This window comes from Pangasianodon hypophthalmus, chromosome 27, assembly GCF_027358585.1.
Source record: "Pangasianodon hypophthalmus isolate fPanHyp1 chromosome 27, fPanHyp1.pri, whole genome shotgun sequence".
Classification (NCBI taxonomy): domain Eukaryota; kingdom Metazoa; phylum Chordata; class Actinopteri; order Siluriformes; family Pangasiidae; genus Pangasianodon; species Pangasianodon hypophthalmus.
In genome coordinates, this window is record NC_069736.1 from 12214293 (window position 1) to 12238422 (window position 24130).

Consider the following 24130-nt stretch of genomic DNA (forward strand, 5'->3'; position numbering starts at 1 on the left):
TGTTAAAATGATATTTTTGATTGTTTTTTTTTTTTTCAAAATTGAAAATAAATTTACTTCAGTTAAAGGTTAGATGGAGCTCATATTTTCAGTGTAAGATTAAGCAAATTATCCAATTAAAATTAGCCAAATTAAATGTTTTATCCATCTTTATCGAGGGTGCCAATAATTCTGGAGCTGGCTGTGGCTCAGGCAAACCATAGAGTAAAATATGTTGGTGGGTAACATCGCGTAACAGAGATCTTTTGTTAGAAGCAAGCAGTCTGGTCAGGATCAACCTGCACCCTTCTGCCAGAAAGATTGAACTGAGGAGGAAGTTTGTCTTTCAGCAGGACACTGACCCAAAGCTCACTGCCAGAGCAACATTAGAGTGGCTAAACCTGAAAAAAAAAAAAAAAGGATGTCCTTGAGTGGCCCAGTCTAGAATTTTACCTTATCAGAAATCTGTGGCAAGACCTCAAAATTGCTGCAAGTCGTGGTACATCCAAGTGCTAAATATGGAGAATAAATACACTATATGGCCAAAAGTTGGACGCCTGACCATCACATCAGTATGTGATTTTTGATCATCTCATTCCAGATGTAGTCCCCCTTTGTTGTCATAATGTCCTCCACTCTTCTGGGAAGGCTTTCGACTAGATATTGGAGTGGAGCTATGGGGATTTGAGCTCATCCAGTCACAAGAACATTAGTGAGGTCAGGCACTGATGTTGGGTGAGGAGGATATATGGGGTGCAGTTGGAGTTTCACTTCATCCCAAAGGTGTTCATTGGGGTTGAGGTCAGGGCTCTGTGCAGGCCACTTGAGTTCTTCCACTCCAACCTTGGCAAACCGTGTTCACATGGAGCTCTCTTTGTGCACAGGGGCACTGTCAGGCTGGAACAGGTTTCGGCCCCTTAGTTCCAGTGAAGGGAAATTGTAATTGCTACAGCATACAAAGACATCCTATACAATTGTGTGCTTCCATCTTTGTGGCAACAGTTTGGGGAAGGAACACATATGGGTGTGACTTTCAGTTGTCCACAAACCTTTGGCCACATAGTGTATTTATGAAATGTTTAATGATTTGTTCTCTTCTTTTTGGTCTGTACTATGAAGAACAGATTCATTCATCTGATTTATATACATGTACAAGCTTCAGCATTTCAGAAGTCATTTTTTTGACAAATTACAATGTACTTTTTGTAATCCCAGTTTTATCTTTTTTCAGGACTCTGCAGATCAGGGAGTACGTCTCCGTTCATATTCTTATTCATCACCCAAAATCAGCCTGCTGCCCCCACGTTCCAGCCGAGACACTCCCCGTCCTCCTGCTGACCTCAGCCACGGTTTGACCTTTTCACCTTAAACTGGCACAAATTGGCACTACATAAACTGCACCTTTCTTTCTTTTCCCAACATATCACTGCCTATTCACAGTTTTTAACAATAATTACTAATGATCTAATTTATATGATACATCAAAGTACACCAAATACATATCCTTCAGCATCTGTTTTCTGTTAAGGTTTGGACTCTATAAATACGGTACCGTGGGAAAAAGGAGATAGCATCAGTTATATCAGTTATAGAAGGATTAAAAAGTAAGGGTAGATTTCTTAGTCAGTCACATTATTGTCACTGTAGCTATCATGCATGTTACAGAAAACATACGTAGGCCTTGCATGATTTAATTTCCCCATAGTGGTGGTGTGTAGGGAAAATCCAGAGTTATGGTTCCTGCTTGAAAAATTAAATAAAAAAAAAACCCACTTTGTTGTCGGTACAGTAATGGAGTCATAAAGACACTGCTTTCTGGAGTGCTTAGAAACATATATCCTCTCTTTTTTTTTTTTTTTAAATACAGTACCGTTACTGTATTTTAAAATTACATTAGATTGACTAATCTAAATTACATTGGATTGACTAACTTGATGAAAGGCTATTGCAAATTGACTAGTTAATACAGGCCACAGTAATGATGAGACAAATGATCCTGATGCGATTTTGGGTCCATTCATATCCATATACACTGATCAACCATAACATTAAAACCACTGACAGGTGAAGTGAATAACAGTGATTATCTCAGTACAGTCGTACCTGTCAAGGGGTGGGATATATTAGGCAGCAAGTGAACAATCAGTTCGTGAAGTTAATGTGTTGGAAGCAGGAAAAGTGGGCAAGCATAAGAATCTGAGCGACTTTGACAAGGGCCAGATTGTGATGGCTAGACGACTGGGTCAGAGCATCTCCTAAACGGCAGGTCTTGTGAGGTGTTCCTGGTATGCAGTGGTTAGTACCTACTAAAAGTGGTCCAAGGAAGAACAACCGGTGAACCGCCAACAGGGTCATGGGTGCCCAAGGCTCATTGATGCGTGTGGGGGGTGAAGGCTAGCCCGGCTGGTCCGATCCCACAGGAGAGCTAATGTAGTAGAAACTGCTGAAAAAGTTAATGCTGGCTATGATAGAAAGATGTCAGAACACACAGTGCATCGCAGCTTGTTGAGTATGGAGCTGCGTAGCCGCAGACCGGTCAATGCTGACCCCTGTTCACCACCTACAATGGGCACATGAGCATCAGAACTGGACTATGGAGCAATGGAAGAAGGTAGCCTGGTGATTCTAGTTTTCTTTTACATCATGTGGAAGGCTGGGTGCATTGCTTACCTGGGGAAGAGATGGCATCAGGTTGCATTATGGGAAGAAGGCAAGCCGGCGGAGGCAACGTGATGCCCTGGGCAATATTCTACCAGGGAACATTGGATCCTGGCATTCATGTGGATGTTACTTTGACATGTACCACCTACTTAAACATTGTTGCAGACCAAGTACACCCCTTAATGGCAATGGTATTCCCTAATGGCAGTGTCCTTTTTCAGCAGGATAATGTGCCCTGCCACACTGAAAAATTGTTCAGGAATGGTTTGAGGAACATGACAAAGAGTTCAAGGTGTTGACTTGGCCTCCAGATTCCCCAGATCTCAAACTGATCAAGAATCTGTGGGATGTACTGGACAAACAAGTCCGATCCATAGAGGCCCCACCTCGCAAATTACAGGACTTAAAGGATCTGCTGCTAATGTCTTGGTGCCAGATACCACAGCACACCTTCAGAGGTCTTGTGGAGTCCATGTCTCGATGGGTCAGAGCTGTTTTGGTGGCACAAGGGGGACCTACACAATATTAGGCAGATGGTTTTAATGTTATGGCTGATCGGTGTATGATTTAAGGCCTTAAAACACCCAGGACACAAAACACGTGTGTGTGTGTGTGTGTGTGTGTGTGACTGGGTGTGTGTAAGCATGTGTTCTTGACAATAGGTCTTATTTACTCTGGTATTTACCATGTATGCAAAACATGCTGCATGTGCTGTTTGCTGAAGTACAATAAGGTGACTGGGAGATTAGCAATGACATGCAATCATCTCACGGAAGATTTGCAGATGTTAACATGCAGATCCGCTGAAGGCTTTGCACTGGCTTTAGGTCCCTGATTTAAAATATACATGTTAATACGTGCAAACTTCATAATAGCCACAAAAAGCAGATTTTTTTTTTCTAAGGAGGATTGCGTCTTTCAGGGGATCAAAATAGCATGTAATGCCTTGTTTTGCGTATTTGTCTTGTATACAGTTTAGGACTAGAAATGTAAACTACAGGGTGAGTGTGATGGCAGTGAAGACACTGGAGGCAGGAGCTTGAGAGAGTGGTGCTGCATTCATTCTCTGTGTTTTCCAGTACAGGTATTGTCACGAAGGGTGAAAAAAGAAGGAAATTGAAAACAGATGACAGGGCTGCGGGATGTGGGGTCGGAGATTCTCTCATTTGCTTTGCTCTGCTAAGCAGTGGCCCTGTCTCTGCCTTTCAGCAGCTCACTGCAAGACGCACGATATAGACTCACCGGGCACTTCATTAGGAACACCTTTGCCCTCAGAACACCTTCAATTCTTCGTGGCATGAATTCCACAAGGTGTTGGAAATTTTCTTTTGAGATTCTCGCACATGTCGACACCTTCAGTCGTGGCCTAATGGATAGAGAGTCGGACTTGCAACCCGAAGGTGAACCTGAAGGTTGTGAGTTCGAGTCTCGGGTCCGGCAGGGATTGTAGGTGGGGGGAGTGAATGACCAGCGCTCTCTCCCACCCTCAATACCACGACTGAGGTGAGACCCTTGAGCAAGGCACCATACCCCCAATTGCTCCCCGGGCATCGCAGCAAAAAAAGGCTGCCCACTGCTCCGGGTGTGTGTTCACGGTGTGTGTGTGTGTTCACTACTGTGTGTGTGTGCACTTGGATGGGTTAAATGCAGAGCACAAATTCCGAGTATGGGTCACCATACTTGGCCACAAGTCACTTCACTTCACTTCATGCTCTAAATCTCCTTCTGTGCCACATCCCAAATGTGCTCTACTGGATTCACATCTGGTGACAGGGGAGGCCACTGAAGTACACTAAACTCACTATCACCATTTGTGGAACCATTTTCAGAAAAGTTGTGCTTTGTGAACTGGTGCCCAGATAGGGTATGGCTTTTAAACAATGCTCGATTGGTATGAAGCAGCCCAATGTGTGCCAAATAAACAAACAAAAAAAACATTCCCCACACTACAGCTAATTCTGAGCCTACTATCTGCATGTTGCAGCATAAATCAGGATTCATCAGACCAGGTTACATTCTTCCAAATGTTTACCATTCCAGTTTTGATGAGACTGTGACCACTGTAACCTCAGATTCCTGTTCTTGGCTGACAAGAGTGGATTGTATGTAAACTCTAGAGACTGTGTGTGAACATCCCAGGAGATCAGCAGTTTCTGAAATACATGCCCATCAGATACCAATAATCAAGCCACAGTCAGCATCAGTGACATCATATTTCTTCTCCATTTTGATCTTTGTGAGCATTAACTAAAGCTCTTGACCTGTTTCTGCATGTTTTTATTATGCATTGCTCTGCTGCAACATGATTGGCCACTTGGATAATTGCATAAATGAGCAGGGGTACAGGTGTTCCTAATAAAGTTGCCAGGGACTATTATATATATATATTAGCATCTTGTCAATTATGCTAATATCTTTCCTCGTTCCACAGTCGGCACGTGCCCTCTCCCCCACTGCCACAGCGCTGCCTATGCAAATCGTTGTGAGGAGGCTTGGAAATGATGTCTGGAAATCTGGTTTTGACCAAAACTGAGTTTTTCTGCCAACAGAATACTTTGACATCTTTGACTACATTTTACCAAAATATATTTAGGCTAATTTCTAGCCTTGCCTTGGCAGTCTGCCTGCAAAGATCATGTTGTGTAAGGAGCCAGTTGAACAGACGGGTAAACAGGTATTATATTTGAGGAAATCCGTTTCCGCCGGTTGAAGACGATTAGACTGTTCTTTAAGTTGTAATAATGAAAAGGTTTATGAAGATTATGTCTCATTCTCTCAAAATGAACAGAACATTTCTTCAAATGATGACTTCATATTCTTGTGGAAAAGTTGTTTCATATTAGATACTCCCTGCACGTTCATACCTCCTAATCCAACTGCATTTAAACAGAGACAGTGCGAAGGTTTTCATTCACACACACTTTTTTTTATTTTGTGTTTATATTGTGTTTTGAATAGTTTCATCTCTCAGCCTTTAAGGGACATTTTACTCACAGTTATGTGCATGTGCCAAGATTTGCTTTCAGTTTGACTCTTCCGGCAGGTTCTTAGAGACCTGAAATCTCTGCTAGTAAGAACAAATACCACATACAAAATCCACGTTGCATGTTGTTTTTTTTCCCCTTGCTTTGCATACTTCGTGCAAATATTGTTTGTAAATCACGTGCCACATGCCCACTTTTTAGCGCACAGAATTTATCTCCTTGCAGACACAGCTTAGTGTGTGTTATTTGGGATCCTAGTAAATCAGGGCTTGTGTGTAGAGTAGTGCTGGGCTGTAGTGAGTGTAATATCCGCTGTGTTCTGTAGATGGCGTCCTCACCAGCAACAGCAGTGGCAGCAGATCTCTCCTACAGGCTCTGTCTCTGTCTAAATCTCTGTCTCTGCTCAATCCTGTTAGTAAGTACTGGTGACCCACCGCTCCCCGCCTGCCCACCACGTTTCGTGCAGTAAAATAATGTGCATGTTGCTGCTGCTGGGTCTCTGATTGTCTGTGTGTGTATGTGTTTGTGTTTGTGTTTTATGTTTGTTAGATGTGGTTGTGGGGAGCTGTTCTCTGTTGGGGGGTTTGGGGGGAAGGAATCATTTTAGGAATGATTGAATGATTTATATAACATGGTAATGTATGGTTTTCATTGCAATGACACCAGCTTTGTCTACAGTGGCTTCAAAAATTATTAAGAAAAATGATTATATTGGAAAAGATTCTTTTTATATATAGCAAAGGTTTCAATACAATATACTCTTTAATGTCAGAGCAAAAAAAAAATCCAGAATAATTTTTTTTATTAAACTTTCGACAAAGAAAACACAGAAAATTGTTTATACTGCTTTAGGCTTGTGCGATATTGCTTGTCAGCAGCAGCGATCGCAAAAACTCAGCTTGATGGTGGATTTTTAGTTCCATCTGTAGTAAGGTATTAAAAAGTAAAGAAAAAACAGTGCATTTTTGATATAACCCTTTTACAAATCCATAGTCTAATGTGCGAGAGAGGAGAAAACAGCCTATTGCTTTCTAATTTTCATCACCATTAACATTATTTGTAAAGTGTTAGATGTGACACATCTATTCAAGATGATTGATCTTTTTAAGTCAGAATTTTTTGGCCTTTTTTCTCTTTCAGCTGAAAACCAAGTACCATTTTTGACAGTTTTTTTAGCTCATCTACCATTTTGTTGGGGAGAAAAAGACTGCTCTTTAGGCATATTTGTGCTACAACTTGTAGTACTCTTGTAACATAATATAATCACATTAAATGTCATTGTATGCTGTCATGACAGTGTAATATCTTGTGGAGACGATTTAATTGTTATATCGCACAAGCCTATATTATTGTCTTAAAGTCTTGCACTGACAAATACTCTACTCAGAGTAAGCTCAGAACTATAAATTCACAGAATTACTCATTAAACTTTGTGCAACTGAAGTGTTTTACATGATTTTGAAATAAAAACACATGCGTGTCTGATGATGCATCACACCATGAAAAGAAAATATGCTTCCAAGCAAGTCCATAACAAGGTGTGTGAAAAACACCAGTCAGAGTTTAGTCACTGTAGACGTGTTCGGAGTTGTGGGTGTGGGTGATGGTTTTTACTTGCTTGTGAACGCTGACACGTCATGACTATGCTATGCTTTGCTGTAAGGTGGTTGTGGCACTAACGTCAGAGTTATCCTTAAGGGTCTCCTTAGGTTAACTTTATCAGTATTATGTTCAGTTGTGTTCTTTTCATGTACATGTTGCTTGCTTTCTGGTCTTTTTCCTTTCCATGAGACATATGAAAAAAACTGCTGTGGCTAAAACATTACTTGGTGTACTTAGATAAATTGGTTAAAAATGGAATTGGGGCACTTAAGCTGAAAAGAACTATTTCAAGTGCATAAGGAAAAATGCCTATCACTTGAATCTTATTTTCCTTTTCTGTTTATCTCTCTCTGAATTCTGAAAGCTAGTAGCTGAATCTTTGGACAAAACCAATTAAGATTATTTAATAAATGCACCATTGTTTAATATTGCTATGAGCATCTGTTTATTGATTTACTCTCTATATCTAAACTCTTCCCAACAGAACAGCGTGCACTCAGCTTAACCGAGCAGCCACAAGAGAAAAGGTAATACTCCAGCTGCCAATCTACTGTTTTTCTCTTTTCCTTTTTTTTTTGCACGCTGTGGTATTGACTGGGATTATAGGATTCTCAAATGTCCCTGAGACGACGAGAGTTGCCTGGAGACAGAGTGCTTCCTGTTGTAGTTTCGAAGGTCATGGCTTTTTTTTTCCTTCAGAAACGGCCCTGAACTTTTCAAATGGCACAAGCATAGTGAGTGAGTGTGTGTGTGTGTGTGCGTGTGTGTGCGCGCGTGCGCGCGCGCGCGCGTGTGTGTGTGTGTGTGCGCAGACGACAGTGCTGGAGCAAGTGTTCTAACTAATTATTCATTTCTTTCTCTCTCTGCCCTTGCGCAGTTGCTCCATCTGGTGGAGAGTTTGAGGTGTATGTTTGTAAGAACTGTGATTGTGTGTGTTGTTGTGTGTAAGTTTAATACACACTCAGCCCTGTATTTTAAACCTCCATAGGGAGTTAAGGTTCCGTAGACGCACTCAGTCAGCTGATGACGAGTCCAGCGTCGAGCTGGCTGATTCGCTCCAACACCTCACGCTCTCCGAATTCCTCAAAGAGTATGTCATAGCCCTGTTTAGCTCTCTGACATTCACGTCTAACTCTCAAAGTTGTTTGATAAGACACATCTAATTTTCATCCACAGAATGCACCTGCTGGCATGGAGGCACATCTAACATATATTTAAAATGAAGAGACTAAATATTAGAGCCGTAGCTATTCTGCTGCTAAATCTTTGTTTGAACATAGATACAGTTAGGTTCAACTAACCATATTTCTTCACCAGATCTCTGTTCTGAGAGATCTTGTGTACTAAAAAGTAATATTTCTTCAAGAGGTATGTATGTAATGCCGTGAATGCTGAGAATGTTTCCACTGTTAAAATAGACTGCCCTTGTTATTTAAGTGAGAGCACGCTGACTAATTTTTAATTAATGACAAGGAAAGGAATGCATGACTTACCCTGAGTCCTTTAACTGGAACCAAACTAACCTTTGCATTGCAAACTTTCAAAGGAATTGCTGTCTTTAAACCACAATAACATGTTTTATGGTTAAGATGAGCAAATAAGGAAGTGGCATTTATAACCGAGCAGGATATTGGCTTAGTGAGGTAGCTTTGTGCCTTAAAGGACCCATTTGGATTTGAAACAAATAAGTGATCATGCTAATTTAATTGCTATAGGCTAATGCAAGCAATGCTTTGGCGAAATCTATCGCCAACTAACTGTCTCATGATGGATGAAAACTAAAAAAGATTTTGAGGAATTCAAACTGAATCGCCTTTAGGATAGACTTATGCAGTCGGAAAATAAGCTTCATGCTAAATTTAATGAAATATTACTGTGGTTTTTAATTTAAAGCAGTTAACTTGCTAACCAATGGATCTAGCTTGGAAGTATAGCCCTTCCTAATTCCTCCATATAGGAGTTCTACTTCCATTTGTTCCAGTCCACCAGGGCAGTATACTTTAGACCTAGTAGAGTTTTGATCATTTCCTTGCTGAGTACCAACACCAAATTCATCACCTTTGGACAGTGACCTCATGTGGGTAGCCTGTAAAAGGACATGCTATATCCTCCTCTTCCTCTTTCACATAAGAGGACACTTTGGAAAGTGGTAATTCTTGACTTATTACTATTTTCTGACTATCTAGAACAAACCTATACTCTCTAAGAAGAAAAAGGTAAGCTAGAAGACTTGGCTGCTCAGCCCCTTGGAACAAGAAGAGTGAGTGTCTTTACTGTGTTGGAACAAAGACAAGTTGGCAACGGGCATGAGAAAGCCGGTATGCACTCTCAATGGCTGCTTCTGATTCTTGAATAATAAGCCTATCCTGGTAGAGAGTGCTGATAGCTTCCCATTGGAGTGTTCTGATGATCATTTGTAATGCAGGAGTGCAGCTCAGCAGCAGTAATTAATGCACCGTTGACTGATATTAAGGTTTCCTCAGTGAAACTCAAGCCGGATCACTCTACACCGCTAACGAATGCCTTATTTTTTGGTATAAACACACAAGAGTCACTGGGCTATGATATAACATATCAACTTTTTTAAAGAGCCCTTATGTGTACACACAAAATACACTCAAGTTGTGACATGAGAAAGGCCATGTGTACTGGTTGCAATGGCAGATGCAGAAGCATTAAAGTTGAGATTGTTGCCTCCAGTACAGACACAGATGGTCTCACTAGTGTTTTTTGCTGATACAGCTCTGTGTGTACAGCCCAATATAAGGTAGCTGACACACTGGTTTTCAAAGTAGGATGCTATGGTGAATATGGGTTGTACCCCTAACATGTGACAGTTTCTCCTGGTCCTTAATGGGTACAGAAATCCTACAGGCCGCACTCCAGGCAATGGGAGACATAGCAATGAAATGTGTAGATCACTGGGATTGTCACAAGCTAAGGAATATGCTATTGGTACTTGGCAAGGAAATGCAAATCGGAATACTCAACTAGTTCTAAAGGAAAGCACCCTGGAGTTCCACCACTCAGTCCTGGAACTGTGGTTATATACGTAACTTTCCAAACTATGTTAGTATAAATTTTTTTTTTTTTCTCCCCCAGAATCGAAGAAGAAGGATGGGATAAATACATTATTCCTTCCAAGACTGAGCCTGAGAAATACAAAGTCAGCCGCACCTTCAGTTTTATTAAAAGCCGAATGTACAGTACACGCAGCAAGAAGGTATACATCCTTAATGCTCTCTTAAACTTGAGTGAACAATTTTTGTCCAATTATGACTCAAGTATCCAAACAGGTGACAGCTGAATATAGGCCAAGTAGCTTTCCCAAAAACAAACACATAGTCCCAAGTCCCAGCTTTTCACTTTAATCATTAACCCCCCCAGTTCCTGCCTAACAATTTTATGAAACCAGGTTCCCCATACCCTTACGTGGCTGCTTCTATTTCACAGCCATAAGATATAAAGAGTGAACACATGGACAGCGTGGACAGTTATGCCCATGGCTGTGTGGGCTGTTAATCCTGTAATGGCTTTTTCTTGGTTCTCGAAGGGAAAAGCGAAGGAGAAGGAAGTGAAAGAAAAACAGGGCAACGGACACCAATTTGCAGCAGGTCCTGTTCTGGGGACTTCAGTTTGTGAGGTGTGTGACAAACCTGTTACTGGGAAGGAAACTCTGCACTGCGCCAGTGAGTGAGATTGCTCCTTTTTTGTCTTATTTTAACAGTCAGCCATGTTTCTTGTCTTCTGTGTTGCAGTTTGAGCTGATAGTTGCCAGTACTGATAGCTGTGAATAGTGTTAGCCTTAAATTAGCATTCATTGTTAGTTTTAGATACTATTAGATTTATAAGTATAAAGCATTACTCTAGGTTCTTAATGAATATTACGAGTGAATGAATGTATTTGTATTTGTACCTAACATTAAAGTACAATTAACTATTAATTAATGTAATCTCACTATATTCAATTCAATTCAATTCAATTTTATTTGTATAGCGCTTTTAACAATGAACATTGTCTCAAAGCAGCTTTACAGAACATAAGAAACAAAAAGCATGCAAACAGAAACAAAAACATGCAAACAGTCTATATATAATATATAATATATAATACACCATCCATCTGAACACAATTATATTTGCGTTTCATGTGATGATTTATGTTTTCGTGTGTCCGTGTCTTCCTAGATTGTGCGGTGAGCATCCATAAGGGTTGTAAAGATTCTGCAGCACAGTGCCTCAAGGTGTGTGTGTGTGTGTGTGTGTGTGTGTGTGTGTGTGTGTGTGTGTGTGTGTGTGTGTCCATGATGATAGGAATGATACAACAAATGTTGCTGTTCTTTGATCATTAAAGGGGGCATAGCATTAAGCATGATTTAGCTACAGTAATACACAAGTAAAATCAAAGTTCCTCACAGAGTTAGGTATGTGTGTGTGTGTGTGTGTGTGTGTGTGTGTATACTGTAGCTAAAACCAAACCTCACAGATAGCCCAGGTTTAATGGTTAAGCTCAAAGTAGTAACATATTGCCCATTAGACTTGATTGCAGGGGGTCTGTGAGTCTGTCTTATGTTCTGCATTTGCTTTATAGTACAGAGTTGATGTATCTGTTTTCCTTTACAGAAAGTGCAGGACAAATACGCAGTTTCTATGATGAAGGCCAGAGCAGCCACCCTCCCTCAAAGTGAGTCAATCAGCTGCACCACACGAATGCAGAAATGAGGCTACTGAGAATTGTAGCATGTTTAAAGAAACAGATTTGAGACTCAGCCTCTGCTTCATCTAATAGTTTTTTATTCTTCCTCATCTACCACCCTGTCATATACATAGACTTTGTATTGCGCGAAAGCATCCCGTCTTCTCAGATATCCACTTCAGCCTCCCTCCCTGTGATGACTCCACGGGACAGGAGAGACACTTCCACTCTGCCGTGTCCTCTATCCAGGAGTGTCCCCCTAGTCCCAGAGTGGTTAGAAAATATTCTTCCTTTTTCATTATCGGTTATCAAAAAAACTAAAAAAAAAAAAAATTCTTCCGTTAAAGAATAAATGCAAGCAACTTTTTTTTCGTTTGTGATTTGTGTGTTCAGGCTTGCAGAGAGCCCAGAGGGAGACAATGACTCCTCCTCCTGGAGATCTCATGGCCAGTCAGAGGAGCTCCTACAGACCATGGAGTCTTCCACTTCCACTGACTCCTCCCTCGTTGAAGGTAAACAAAGTGATCTTCATTCCAGTGACAGCGATACAACTTTGAAACTTTAAATATCAAGTATACAGGCTATACATCTAACCTTTAAAAAAAGTTTGTAGTTGTTAACATTAATATGATCATCTCCATATCCACCATTATTATTATTATTTTTAGTCTTGCAGTAGGTGTAGTGTTACAATATTACTGCCATTTTCCTCCTCCTTTATATTCATTCTTTACATTGAATTTCTTTCATTTATATTTTCTAATTGTATTCATGATATTTACCACTTTATCTTTACCCTGTTTGTCTGGGAATCTATCTAACTGTTGGTCTTCCTGTAGACACAGTGGACGCTCCTCTACAGAACAGTTTTGGGATGGACGCTCTGTATTTGGAGGCAGAGTCGTGGAGTCTAGCGGTGGAGCCTCAGTTCTGCCAGAAGCAGGAAAAACGCACAATCAAGAGACAGGATGTCATCTACGGTAAGCACAAGGGAACAGCTTGAGTAATTGTGTCTAATGAGAAATACAAGAAGAAACTGAAGTGACCGATAAACAACCTAATTAAACAGAGCACCTGGAAACTGAATAATTTCATTCTGATGCTCTACATCTGCTTGGAGCTTCTGGTCTTGTGAATCACTTCCTGTTGCTGTGGATGACTCACATACCCTATGATACCCTAAAGATGTGCACTTCCCAAACAGGTTATGCTCACTGTTTTGTTCAGTGGATAATCTCACCTGGATACTGTAGATTTGTACCTAAGAGCTACTGCTGTAATCATTAAGAATGTCCTGTGTTCATCCCAGGAGTCTTATTCACAATCTTCTCGTACTAAACATCCTTCCAACGCCCTTACTACTGTTGGACTTTAAGTATACAGCTGTAGAAGAATAAAGGATTGTAATCCCACTATCTGCTATCACTATCACCCCACTATAATCCCACTACTCCCTTGCAGCTGTTGCCTCTGGCTTGCTCATTAGGGATCTAACTCTATATCCAGATTTTTATAAAGCTGCTTTGTTTAATGTCTTTCTTTGTTAAATGTGCTAAACAAATAAAATTGAAAAATGCAGTTTCAGTTAAGTACACTACCAGGAAAATGGAGGGCCTTTTTTCCAAAATGAAAGCACTTGCAATGTTATTGTCACAATTAGAGGCATTGTAGAGGCAGCGGATGCAAGTGCAGGTTTTATTTTATAAAGTGCAAAACAAAACACCCAAAACTGTGGAACCAAAAAGATAAACACGAGATACAAGGCAAAAAAGCGGACTATTAGCAAAGCTACGGTGCACAACAACAGCAAAAGCTTGACAATGCCACATACAGAGACCAGGACTTAAGTAGTGGTGCTGATTAGGGGTAATCCAGAGCAGGTGTGAGAGATCAGTGGGACATGTGACGGGCTGGGGCTGATGGGTAATGTGGTTCGGTGCCGATTTGGGCGCTACCATGACAGTTATAAAAATGCTTACTACTTTATTCATTGTAGTTCTACAAAGACCAGTGGAAAAATATGTAAACAATTAATCACTGTCGTGTGTATGATGGTTTAGAGCTAATGCATACGGAGCTACACCACCTGCAAACGCTGACCATCATGGCGGAGGTGTTTAGGCGAGGTATGCGGGAGGAGGTGGGCTTGGATGCGGAGGCTATTGGTCGGATATTCCCGTGCTTGGACGAGCTCCTCGTCCTGCACCGAGACTTCCTTTCTGCCATGACGGAGCGCCGGAATAACTCCACGCAGCCTGACAATGATAAGAACTACCTCATTCACCATGTGGGTGATATCCTCCTGCAACAGGTGGGCAACACTTTTACAGAAAATGTAGCTAAATTGTTTAAAAAAAGTCACTTTATTGGTTCATGTTAAATTTTAAACCTGATAGCAAGTGGATATGGTGTCAGTTTGGAATTTTATTGTCTAATATTCTGTCCAATGTTCCATGTGAAACCCCAGTTACCAGAATTGTCATTAAAATAAGCTTTTCATTATAAATAAAATAATTATAATAAAATCATCTTGATATCCAGCATGCGGTTTTACTGCTGCAGGTGGTATGTCATTATTTTTGCATAACTTGGTGTGTGTGTGTTTGTGTGTGTGCGTGCAGTTCTCTCAGGAGAATGCTGAGAACATGAAGCGGGTCTATGGGGAGTTCTGCAGCCGCCACAACGAAGCCGTCAGCTTCTTCAAGGAGCTTCAGCAGCAGAACAAACGATTTCAACTCTTTATTAAAGTGAGTATGTTCTTATGGGAGCCGTACATCATGTTTTCATTATCATGAGAAAGTAGGTTATCTCTACGTTCTGATCTCTTCTCATTTGTACTTGGAGCATGATCAGGAACGATACAGATTAACCCTTCCTGTTTCCTCCACAGCAACAGAGCAGCAACTCGCTGGTAAAGAGGCGAGAGATCCCAGAATGCATTTTGTTAGTGACGCAGCGAATTACAAAGTATCCAGTGCTTTTAGAGAGGCTTCTGCAATACACAGAAGGTAGTTCTCTGTGCAAACACCCTGTCTAACATGTAATCTGTGTTGTGATTTGAGATATTACTACACTACAAGAATCAGTTGCTAGTTGCTATATATATTAAAGTGCATAGTGTATAGTACATAAGGCAGTGTACCATTTGAGACATAAAATTCTCGGTATTAGCTTTAACATCAGTATTCTCTTTCTCTCTCTCGCTCTCTCTCTCTCTCTCTCTCTCTACTTTCTCTTTCTGTTTGTCTTTCTCAGAGGGTACGCAGGAGCATGCTGATATCTCTGGTGCTCTGTCTCTGGTGAGAGAGTTGATTTCAGCAGTGGATATGCGAGTGAGCGAGCGGGAGCAGAGTCAATGGCTGAGCGATGTGCTCGGCCGCATGGAAAGCAAGAGCTTAGCCAGACTGAAGAGCGGCGCTGCCTTTCGTAAGCATGACATGACCAATGGCCGAACGCTGCTTCACCATGGCCCGTTGCTTTGGAAGACCGCCACCGGTAGACTCAAAGGTCAGATAAATGAAAGAATGCAGCAAACAAGTCCATACAGAGTGTGATTTACTGGCATGACCTTTTTATTCGTTCCCTGCCATCTCACCCACATTCTCTAGCGGACTGGGCGCTCTACATCCAGTCATCAGCACTTTAGCGACTGAACCTTCTCCAGAATCTCACACACTACGTTTTTCCAAAACTAGTATCAAATCTCACTTTTCCACCCATGCAGCAAATATAAAACTGCAGATTTCAGCCACAGGGATGTCTGATGGGTTTTCCAAGGCTCCCACACCTATATAACCTGAAACAAACACAAGACAAAAACAAGTTAATGCTTTGCTTATATAATTAGACTCTGCATTATTTTCACAGTGGTTACATTTGCTTTTAAAATTGGTCAAGATTAGGTCTTGAATGGATAAGTGGCTGAATCCCACAACATTTGAATGATTTTTTTTTTTTACTCCTTGAGCCTTCCCATGATCCTGCCCATGTACACAAAGCTCGTAGAGTTTAACTACAGTTAGCATTAGCAAGATTTTCATGCACACACAGCCATTTTGCATTCTGAAAGCCAAGTTATATTGCTATAAATGAGAAATTCGTCTCACGCTGATTTATGAGAATGGACCGGTCGTATCTACTTGAGTCGTTAGGGAAAACTTATACAGATTGCGTTTACATACTTGTCTAGTAGTAACGTAGCTAATTCTCTATTCAGCTTCATCCCCTTCACCAGTAATAAATTACACTGGCAAAAGTGCTGCCGAAGTTTATTCTGGTTTTTACTGCGTTTCTTGTGATTACGTTTTTACAAAACACAGCATGTTTTTTTGCTCACAGGAGAGGTATCTGGCTACACCAGGTGCTTGCTAATTTCATAATTTGATGGACCATATTTTTTTCTTTCTGAACAGACTGAGATAGGGGCAGAGTGAAGGCGTTTTGGGGAGTGTCTATAAAATGACTGACAAGAGGCCCATGTTGAGGGAGACAACATGCAACACCTATAAGATGCATGAGCAAGTGGCCAGAATGTGGACATTGGGCCTCATTTATCAATCCTTTATTAAAGTTGTGTGTAAATGTTTGCGTAAGCCAAAAAAAAAAAATTCAGCCAGATTTACTGATGATTCAGTAACAGATATTTTCTTCATACACACATTTTCAAGTTGAAATTTGTAAGAATGTCAATCTCCCGTAAAGTGCAAAGCACATTCCCAACAGAGCTCATTTGCATTTAGTCAAACCCACAAAACTCCATAAAAGGTAAAGCTCACAGAGTGAAGGAAACACGAAATGACATCTATACAGTGACAGAAAAGGAATGTCTAAGAGGGAGAAGTTGCAGTTATTTTGACTCATGTCTGTGACTATAAAAATATTTAGCAGTGTAACAGCACCTGAAAGAGCACCTTTACAAAGAAAGTGAATTAAGAGCCATTTGCACTGAGGTTTATGGCCAGAGTCAAAGTTTACATTAGTTAGTCTTGTTGTCCGTAAATTTACACACATTCAGGAGCACAAGTAGGATACAAGTGTTTTTCTAAAATTACAGGATTTTCATGAACACCTTGGGTAAATGCTCCTACGCACAATTTATAAATAAATCCGTTTGTATCCATCTTGATCAATTGTGTGTCATCAATTGATCAAGATGGATACAATGGATAGATGGATCCCTCAACCCATGTGTCTTATGTCATGTATTTCTGCTTATTCGTAGATGTGCTGGCCCTCCTGCTGACTGATCTGCTGGTATTCCTCCAGGAGAAGGACCAAAAATACATCTTTGCTGCTGTTGTACGTCTTCATTTTGTTGCTATTCAGATATGCCCTGCAAAGCACTCAGAACGATATAATAAACATAATAAACTTATGTGTAAATTAGAATAATTGAGTTAAATTATTGAGCTTACGGATTTTTTTTTTAACATATTTAGTTTTCAGGCACTCAGCTGAAAAGTAAAAAAAATCAGTTGTAGGAAACCTTCTGAACTTTAGATGTTTTTTAACTTGTTCCCATTCTTTCAGGACCAGAAATGTCCAGTGATCTCCCTGCAAAAGTTGATAGTGAGGGAGGTGGCTAATGAGGAGAGAGGCATGTTCTTAATCAGTGCCTCCTCCAGCGGCCCCGAGATGTATGAGGTGCACGCAGCATCCAAAGACGAGCGCAACGCCTGGATGAGGCTTATCCGAGAAGCAGTGGTGATGTGCGTATAGGTTATTATTATACGGTGTGTGTCTCTGTGTGTGCGCGTGCGTGTGTTTGGGTAAGGCATCAAGGTAGTGTAATAGTTTTGCTCCAGGGTTAGCACTATATCTAGGCTGACATACTGTCCTCTCGTTTTAGTTGCCATGAGAAGGAGGAGGACACTGCAAGTGAGTCAGAAGAAGAACGGCGAGCAGCAGAAGCCAAGAGCCAGAAAATTCAGAAGCTACAAGGTAATGCACCAAACAAATTTGACATATGGTTTATATTTTGGGCCCTTAAAATGGGTCACTGTCCAAAAAAGGCTGAGAATTCCTTCCTTGATATTTTCTTTGTGAATTATTTAAAATGCCGACTTGGCTTTGAGATATGCTCATGAACTCAGCTAGAGAACGAGGCTGGAAGCTATTTTTAAAATTCTACTTCAATCTCTGGCAGAGTCTCTCTGCGGTCATGACCAGCTGATCTGCTCCAGCCTGGAGGAGAAGCTCCACATGTATGCTGAGCTTGCAGCCATGGTGGGCCACAGAGACATCAGCCCAGAACCAAAGCTGCTGGTGCACCCTAACACAGAAGAGCTCCCTAATGCTGCTGTTCTGCTCAACGCTGCACTTAAAGAGGGTGAGACACTCCTATTCACGCTCTAGTGCACTCAAAGGAAATTCTACTCACTTGATTAGGAACTTGTTTTTCTATAGCAGTGTGACTAATCCATGTCTGAAACTGAAATCTGTCTGAATAACCTATTCACACTGTAAGGGTGAGACGATCACATTAATGCTTCAGTCACGTTAAATTTATAAACGTTTATAAAATAGCACTTGATCAAGCACAACCTATTATGTTGCAGATTCCATCTCTTACACAAGTGCTATCGCATAAGTCCGTAGCTCTGAATGTGCGAATTTCGGTATAATCTTCCTCACTACACCCAAGTAACTCAACTTTAATGACCAATAAGGCATATTAATTCAGTTTTTTTTACAAACCTCTATAAATTATGCATCTATTTATGATCTCCTTTTATGCTTTCAATAAAAAGCTTTCTGTTAAAACTATGTAGAATAATATCATCTCGTTTGGGAAATCAACCAAAGTCTGTTTTCCTAAATAATAAAAAAAAAAGAATACAGTTGTTCAGCTGTATTTAATTTAGCTTTTAGTATTTGGATACAGTGTTCAGCAGTGTGTGTGTGTGTGTGTGTGTGTGTGTGTGCTGTTGTGTATCTATTTTTCATAACGGATAAAATGTAAATCAGGTAACTCAATCCTCTGAGGCTTACTGTAGGTCTTGGAGTGTAACACTATCAGCCCTGCTCTGTTCATTGTATGCAGCTCAATATCTGATGATTTGAATTTGGAGGTTATATTGGGGAAAAAAATCTGCCACCATCCTGAACTGGAATCTCATCGTGTGGCTTCCAAACTTGGCCTTTCCTTACCTTTGCCAGCTAAGATAAATACATGAAACATAAAGGTTGAAGGCTTGCTTTTTTCTCTTCTTTTCTTCTGTTCGTTTTCCAGCGGAGAGTCTAAAAGAAGCACTGTCGTTTCACTGCAACTCCTCCTCCTGTTCAGATCTTCTGCTTGCATCTGAGGAACAGAACACTTCCGACTCCACCACTCATCTCGAGGCACCTCCTCCTGCTCCATCTCCTCCTCCGATGCCTGCTGAAGAAGAGCCCCAAGCAGTGGATGCTGTAAGGAGTGAGGAGGAGGAGTTGAGTGGAGAAGACAGCCTCGAGCTCCAGCTTCGCAATCAGAGCAGTGCAACTGACAATCATAATATTCACCGTAAGGTAAAAATACACACTTCACACACAGTATGATCACCGTGGTCAAATAAAGAGCGGCGCAAAGCTTCATGTAACTCTCCTGCTTACTGTATGCAGTCACCTCGCAGTTAAACATATCAGGAGAAAATAAACACACTAGTCATTGCACACTTTTATGTGCGATGTGAGGAGAGAACTAGGTCTGCAGCAGCTAACTGACAAAATAGTTTGCAACAAATTTCATTATCGATTAGTTTGGATAGGAGTGTGTTGTGAAGCATGATGTGGCACGCTTCAGTTAGACATTAGATTGAATTGGAGGAACGTTTCCACAGAGAACGACCTCATCTGAAGTAGTGGAAACCTTTAGATTACACTATACGCTGTCGGCCTCATAAAGTAACTTATTTTCATGTGAGTAATACTTCAATTTATGATCATTCGCTTGTGGGAATGTGAGAAACAGTGAAAGTGTGATGTTCCTGGGCTGGAACTGAGCAAGCACTTTGGAGATTTTATTGGCCCCGTGGGATAGCTAATAAGTTTATGATTTGTCCACCACTGGAAATAAATACACACATCTACTTATACCACATTTGACAACCAAATGCCTTAGCCTAGAGGATTACATCAAAGTGCGCAAACTCATACAGTAATCCGCTGATATACACAGAAATTGCATAGTAATGATTTAGATGAGAATAAAGTGGAGAATACTTACAGAAACAAAATAATGTGTGACACGACAATCAGATTTTAGTCTCGCTAACCAGCATTTGACTGAAGCGTAACTGCACATGGTTAAAATCTTATCAGGAATAGATGTGAGGTGTAGATGAGGTCTATGAGACTGTACCATTTCTACACAGGCATTAGTGTTGTATGTAAATGTTATTAAATGTTATTAGGCATAACAGAATCTAATCTTAAATCCATATACAAAGCCTAACGCCAGCTAAAACTATAAAAGTAAACTGAAATCTAAACCTTTCTCTTTCCAGCACAATATTTCAAAAGAGATTTGTGTTAAAAATGAATTGAGGACCAGTAGAAAGGCAATTTATTTATTTATAAGTGCACTAAAACATGCATGAGTCTCTTCTATCCAGAGGTCTCCCAATTCAGGCAACTGTCATAAGGTATAATATTGTTGGTGTGATAGAAAGATACATGCAGCAGATACGAGTAGAAGGGTAGATGTTTTTAAGCAGCACTTCTATACAGCTGGTGTCCTCCACTTCTAGATGTATGGTTCATAGTCTCGCACAGCAGCATAAATAATTTAGATTCCTCTGCTAAAATCACATCCCAGGCTTAATATTATGAAACATTAATGTGCTCAAAATAAGGAGAGAGTCCATTTCACTGCCTCTGGGGAACAATTTCATTAAAAAAAGAACAGTGATAATTAGACCTTCCTTCAATCTCTTCCTTTCCTGCTAGCACTGGCGCCTCTGATGGTGCTCTGCTATATGTTACACTGATAAGGCATGCTGACCCAGGCGTAAGCAGAAAGACAGACCATTCTTATGTTTAATGAGATACTACCTCTTCTTGTCTGCCCTTTTGCAAGAACTAATATAAGAGATAGAGTGTGGTGCTCCACTGAGTATTTTGCAATATTACCCAATTAACTCCCTTTTTTTTTTTTTTTTTTTTTTTTTAAAGGTGAACCTACTGTACTATTGTCATAATATTATATATCCGAGTCCCTAATCTGGCTGTTTCAGACATAAAGTGCATGTGTCAAGTGACCGAAATAAATTTAAAATAGCACAGTATGGTAGCCGGTTCTGGCTGGATGTAAAATGGCTTTCAAATGTATTCAACCCCTCTGGACTTTATCAGATTTGTCTGACTAACAAATGATAAATACACATATTCTTCCTGTCAGTGTTTTTGTTGCAAGCTCATGTTCTCTTACTGTGAATTTTTCAAAGTCAGAATTAATTATTGGTCAGCAAGTATTTCAGAGAAAATCAAAAACTAAACATGCTCCCGATGAAATATATAATTTTTTTGTTTTAACAAGGACACAGCTGACTTATAATTGGCCTCCACCTGTGAAATATTAAAACAACTCCCAATTTCTGAACAAAGAACAACCTCAGTTAAACTGCCATTGAAGAGAATGTTAGTCTGAAGGAAAGGAGTGAAAATGAAGACTAAGGAGGATTCTAAGAAGTTAAAGATAAGGTAATAGAATTTCATCACTTAGGCATCGGGTGTAAAATTATATCTTAGAGGTTGGACATCCCAGTAAGCACTGCTGGATCAATAGTGAGGAAGTGGAACCTGCATCACACCACCTAAGCACTATCTAGACAAGGTCCTCCCTCAAAACTCGCCAAGAGACTGATGAGGGAAGCCGCAGGGAGGCCAACAGTGACTCTGAAGGAGTTACAGAATACAGTGACTGAGAGTGGAGTGAAGGTGCTCCAGACAAACATTTCAAGAGCTCTGCATAATTGAGGACTGTATGGGCGATATGAGATATTGTATTAGGTCAAGTATCAAAGCGCTATGTGTGGTGCAAACCTAGTGCAGACCATACCTGAATTAACACCATCCCTAGAGTGAAACATGGTGGTGGCAGCATCATGCTCCATGGACGCCTTTCATCCTCGGAACTGGGCTTCTTCTCAAAATTGAAGAGAGAATGCATGGTGCAAAATACAGGAGGATATTACAAGAGAACCTGCAAAAAAAAAAAGCTTGGGAGAAACTTTTCACCTTTCAGTAGGACAAAAAGGGGAATATTCTACAGTGGCCAAGTCAAAGTCTGGATTTGAATTCAAATCCCAGTGAGAATCTGTGCAACTGTTCAAAAATCTGCGAGGAAGAATGGGCAAAAATCACTCGCAAACACTTGAAGCTGTTATTGCAGCAAAATGTGCTTCTACCAAGTACTAGACTGCAGGGGTTGAATACTTATGCAAGCAGCATTTTTTGTAACATCTGCTCATGAATAATGAATTTTGACTTTGAAAATGTACTTTAAGAGCCTTTTGGTTTGCAGTAAAAATACTGGCTGGAACATTTTGTGTATGTGTCACTGGTAATCCAGATGAGTCTGATGACTTTTAAGGGGTTGATTACTTTTGCAAAGCACAGTAGCTTTTACATTATATACCCTAATTCTGATCAATCATATGGAAGGCCAGAAGACGACAGAACCAGGGTTAAACTAAATATTAAAATTTTATTTGGTGTTTTTAAACTATTTCTTACAGGAAAACATCAGGCAAGAACATAAAAAACAAGATCTCTGGGGGTTAGTGCATGCATGCTATAACTACAATCAGTTCCAGTCTAAAATCAGTTCCAGAAGTTTGATTAAGGCTTGTAACTGAATAAATGTCCAATTAATAAAGAAAAAAAAAACATCAACAATAACTTTTTTCAGTTCTGGGTTGCTGTGGCTCACTGTTTATGTAAGCAAGAGAGATTAGAAACTCCAGATGGCGCTGTATGCTAGACAAACACAAGCAGGCAACGTGCAAAACCTGTGACTGAAAACAGAATTTATTTTCCAGTACTTTTCCCTAATAACTCAGAGGAAAGTTTAATGTGTGTTGAGAATGGCGATCACTGAATTAAACATAAAAGTAATACTAAATGTCTAAATATAGCAAACACTGAATCGCTCAGAATTGTTTAAATTTAAATATTTTATTACAGTCTTGTTATGTGGCTGTATAACATTAAACTCAACTTCCAGTATATCCTTCATCAGTGTAAATCACCCAGTGCCTTCATACATTACACATGATTTTTTTTTCTTTTCTGTTTTCGTTTGTGTGTTTATGTCCAGGTGTGTCAGAGCGTCCAGAGTTTGACTCAGTTGCTTTACAGTTTGCAGGTGATATCATCTCTCTCACACACACACACACACACACACACACACACAGTAATTGCAGTGACTCAAAATTGGTTTATTCATTCGTTTTTTTCATAGGTTTTATGATCATTGTAAGGACCTTCCTTTGACATAATTACTAATGCAGCTAATTAATTCTTTGCTTAAGCCTAAATCTAACCCTAACCTTAACCTCAGTAACCACAATGAAACATTTCGGCTCTTTTAATTTTTTTTTTTAATAAATAAAAGCTGGTGTCTCTACAACATCAAACAACTGTCATTTCTGTTCCTCCCTGTGGGGACATGTGGAGCCTACCATGATATAAACACACACACACACACGCACACACAATTGAACATATTCCAGCTGACTCGCTTACAAAATGTGAGCTGCATTCTTATTTTCATCTTGACTAAGAAGTGCTCACTAACGTACACAATTTAAACACATTGTTTAGTCCATAAAGGATGCTAATTTCTTTATCATCTGTTTTATCTATTTTTAATATCTGGTAATTTTTTGTAAGATCTTACATGTTCTTTAGAATGGTCAAAAGTTTTATTATATGGCTGTCCTTAACACTGTATTAAGAGCAGCTCACTATCTGTTTGTCCAAAACTCTGTGAAATTTGGCAATGACTGAAGAGATACAGTGATCAGTGTGAAATATAGTAGTGTTTTTGGATCAACCCTGGATCCAAAGTACTTCATCTATGGAGAAGTACTTTTTTTTTTTTTTTTTAATGTAATTTATTTTTTTTTAACTGCAAAGGTGTGGAGATCACAGGCAGTATTGAATTTCCTATGCCATATGCCTGTAACATGAACAGTTACCCCAGGCTTCTGTCATCATCCAAGGCACA

The 24130-nt window shown here is 40.1% G+C and overlaps 1 protein-coding gene across 6 annotated transcripts in view; it reads left to right on the forward strand.

Moving 5' to 3' along the window:
• The window catches only part of arhgef28a (Rho guanine nucleotide exchange factor (GEF) 28a), a 92646-nt gene that overhangs the window by 57683 nt on the left and 10833 nt on the right, over window positions 1–24130 (forward strand). For 2 of the 6 annotated variants that reach the window (XM_034300660.2, XM_034300664.2), the window contains 21 exons: window positions 1211–1328; window positions 5950–6039; window positions 7711–7753; window positions 8215–8316; window positions 10329–10449; window positions 10780–10915; window positions 11415–11470; window positions 11850–11910; window positions 12057–12195; window positions 12316–12434; window positions 12762–12902; window positions 13983–14233; window positions 14544–14669; window positions 14813–14930; window positions 15178–15429; window positions 17144–17220; window positions 17452–17630; window positions 17771–17862; window positions 18068–18250; window positions 19154–19428; window positions 23219–23266. In XM_034300660.2, the coding sequence (XP_034156551.2) occupies window positions 1211–1328; window positions 5950–6039; window positions 7711–7753; window positions 8215–8316; window positions 10329–10449; window positions 10780–10915; window positions 11415–11470; window positions 11850–11910; window positions 12057–12195; window positions 12316–12434; window positions 12762–12902; window positions 13983–14233; window positions 14544–14669; window positions 14813–14930; window positions 15178–15429; window positions 17144–17220; window positions 17452–17630; window positions 17771–17862; window positions 18068–18250; window positions 19154–19428; window positions 23219–23266 (2727 nt within the window). The remainder of the gene's footprint in view (window positions 1–1210; window positions 1329–5949; window positions 6040–7710; window positions 7754–8214; window positions 8317–10328; window positions 10450–10779; window positions 10916–11414; window positions 11471–11849; window positions 11911–12056; window positions 12196–12315; window positions 12435–12761; window positions 12903–13982; window positions 14234–14543; window positions 14670–14812; window positions 14931–15177; window positions 15430–17143; window positions 17221–17451; window positions 17631–17770; window positions 17863–18067; window positions 18251–19153; window positions 19429–23218; window positions 23267–24130) is intronic. The other 4 variants (XM_053230366.1, XM_053230368.1, XM_053230365.1 and 1 more) reach the window with 3 other exon arrangements.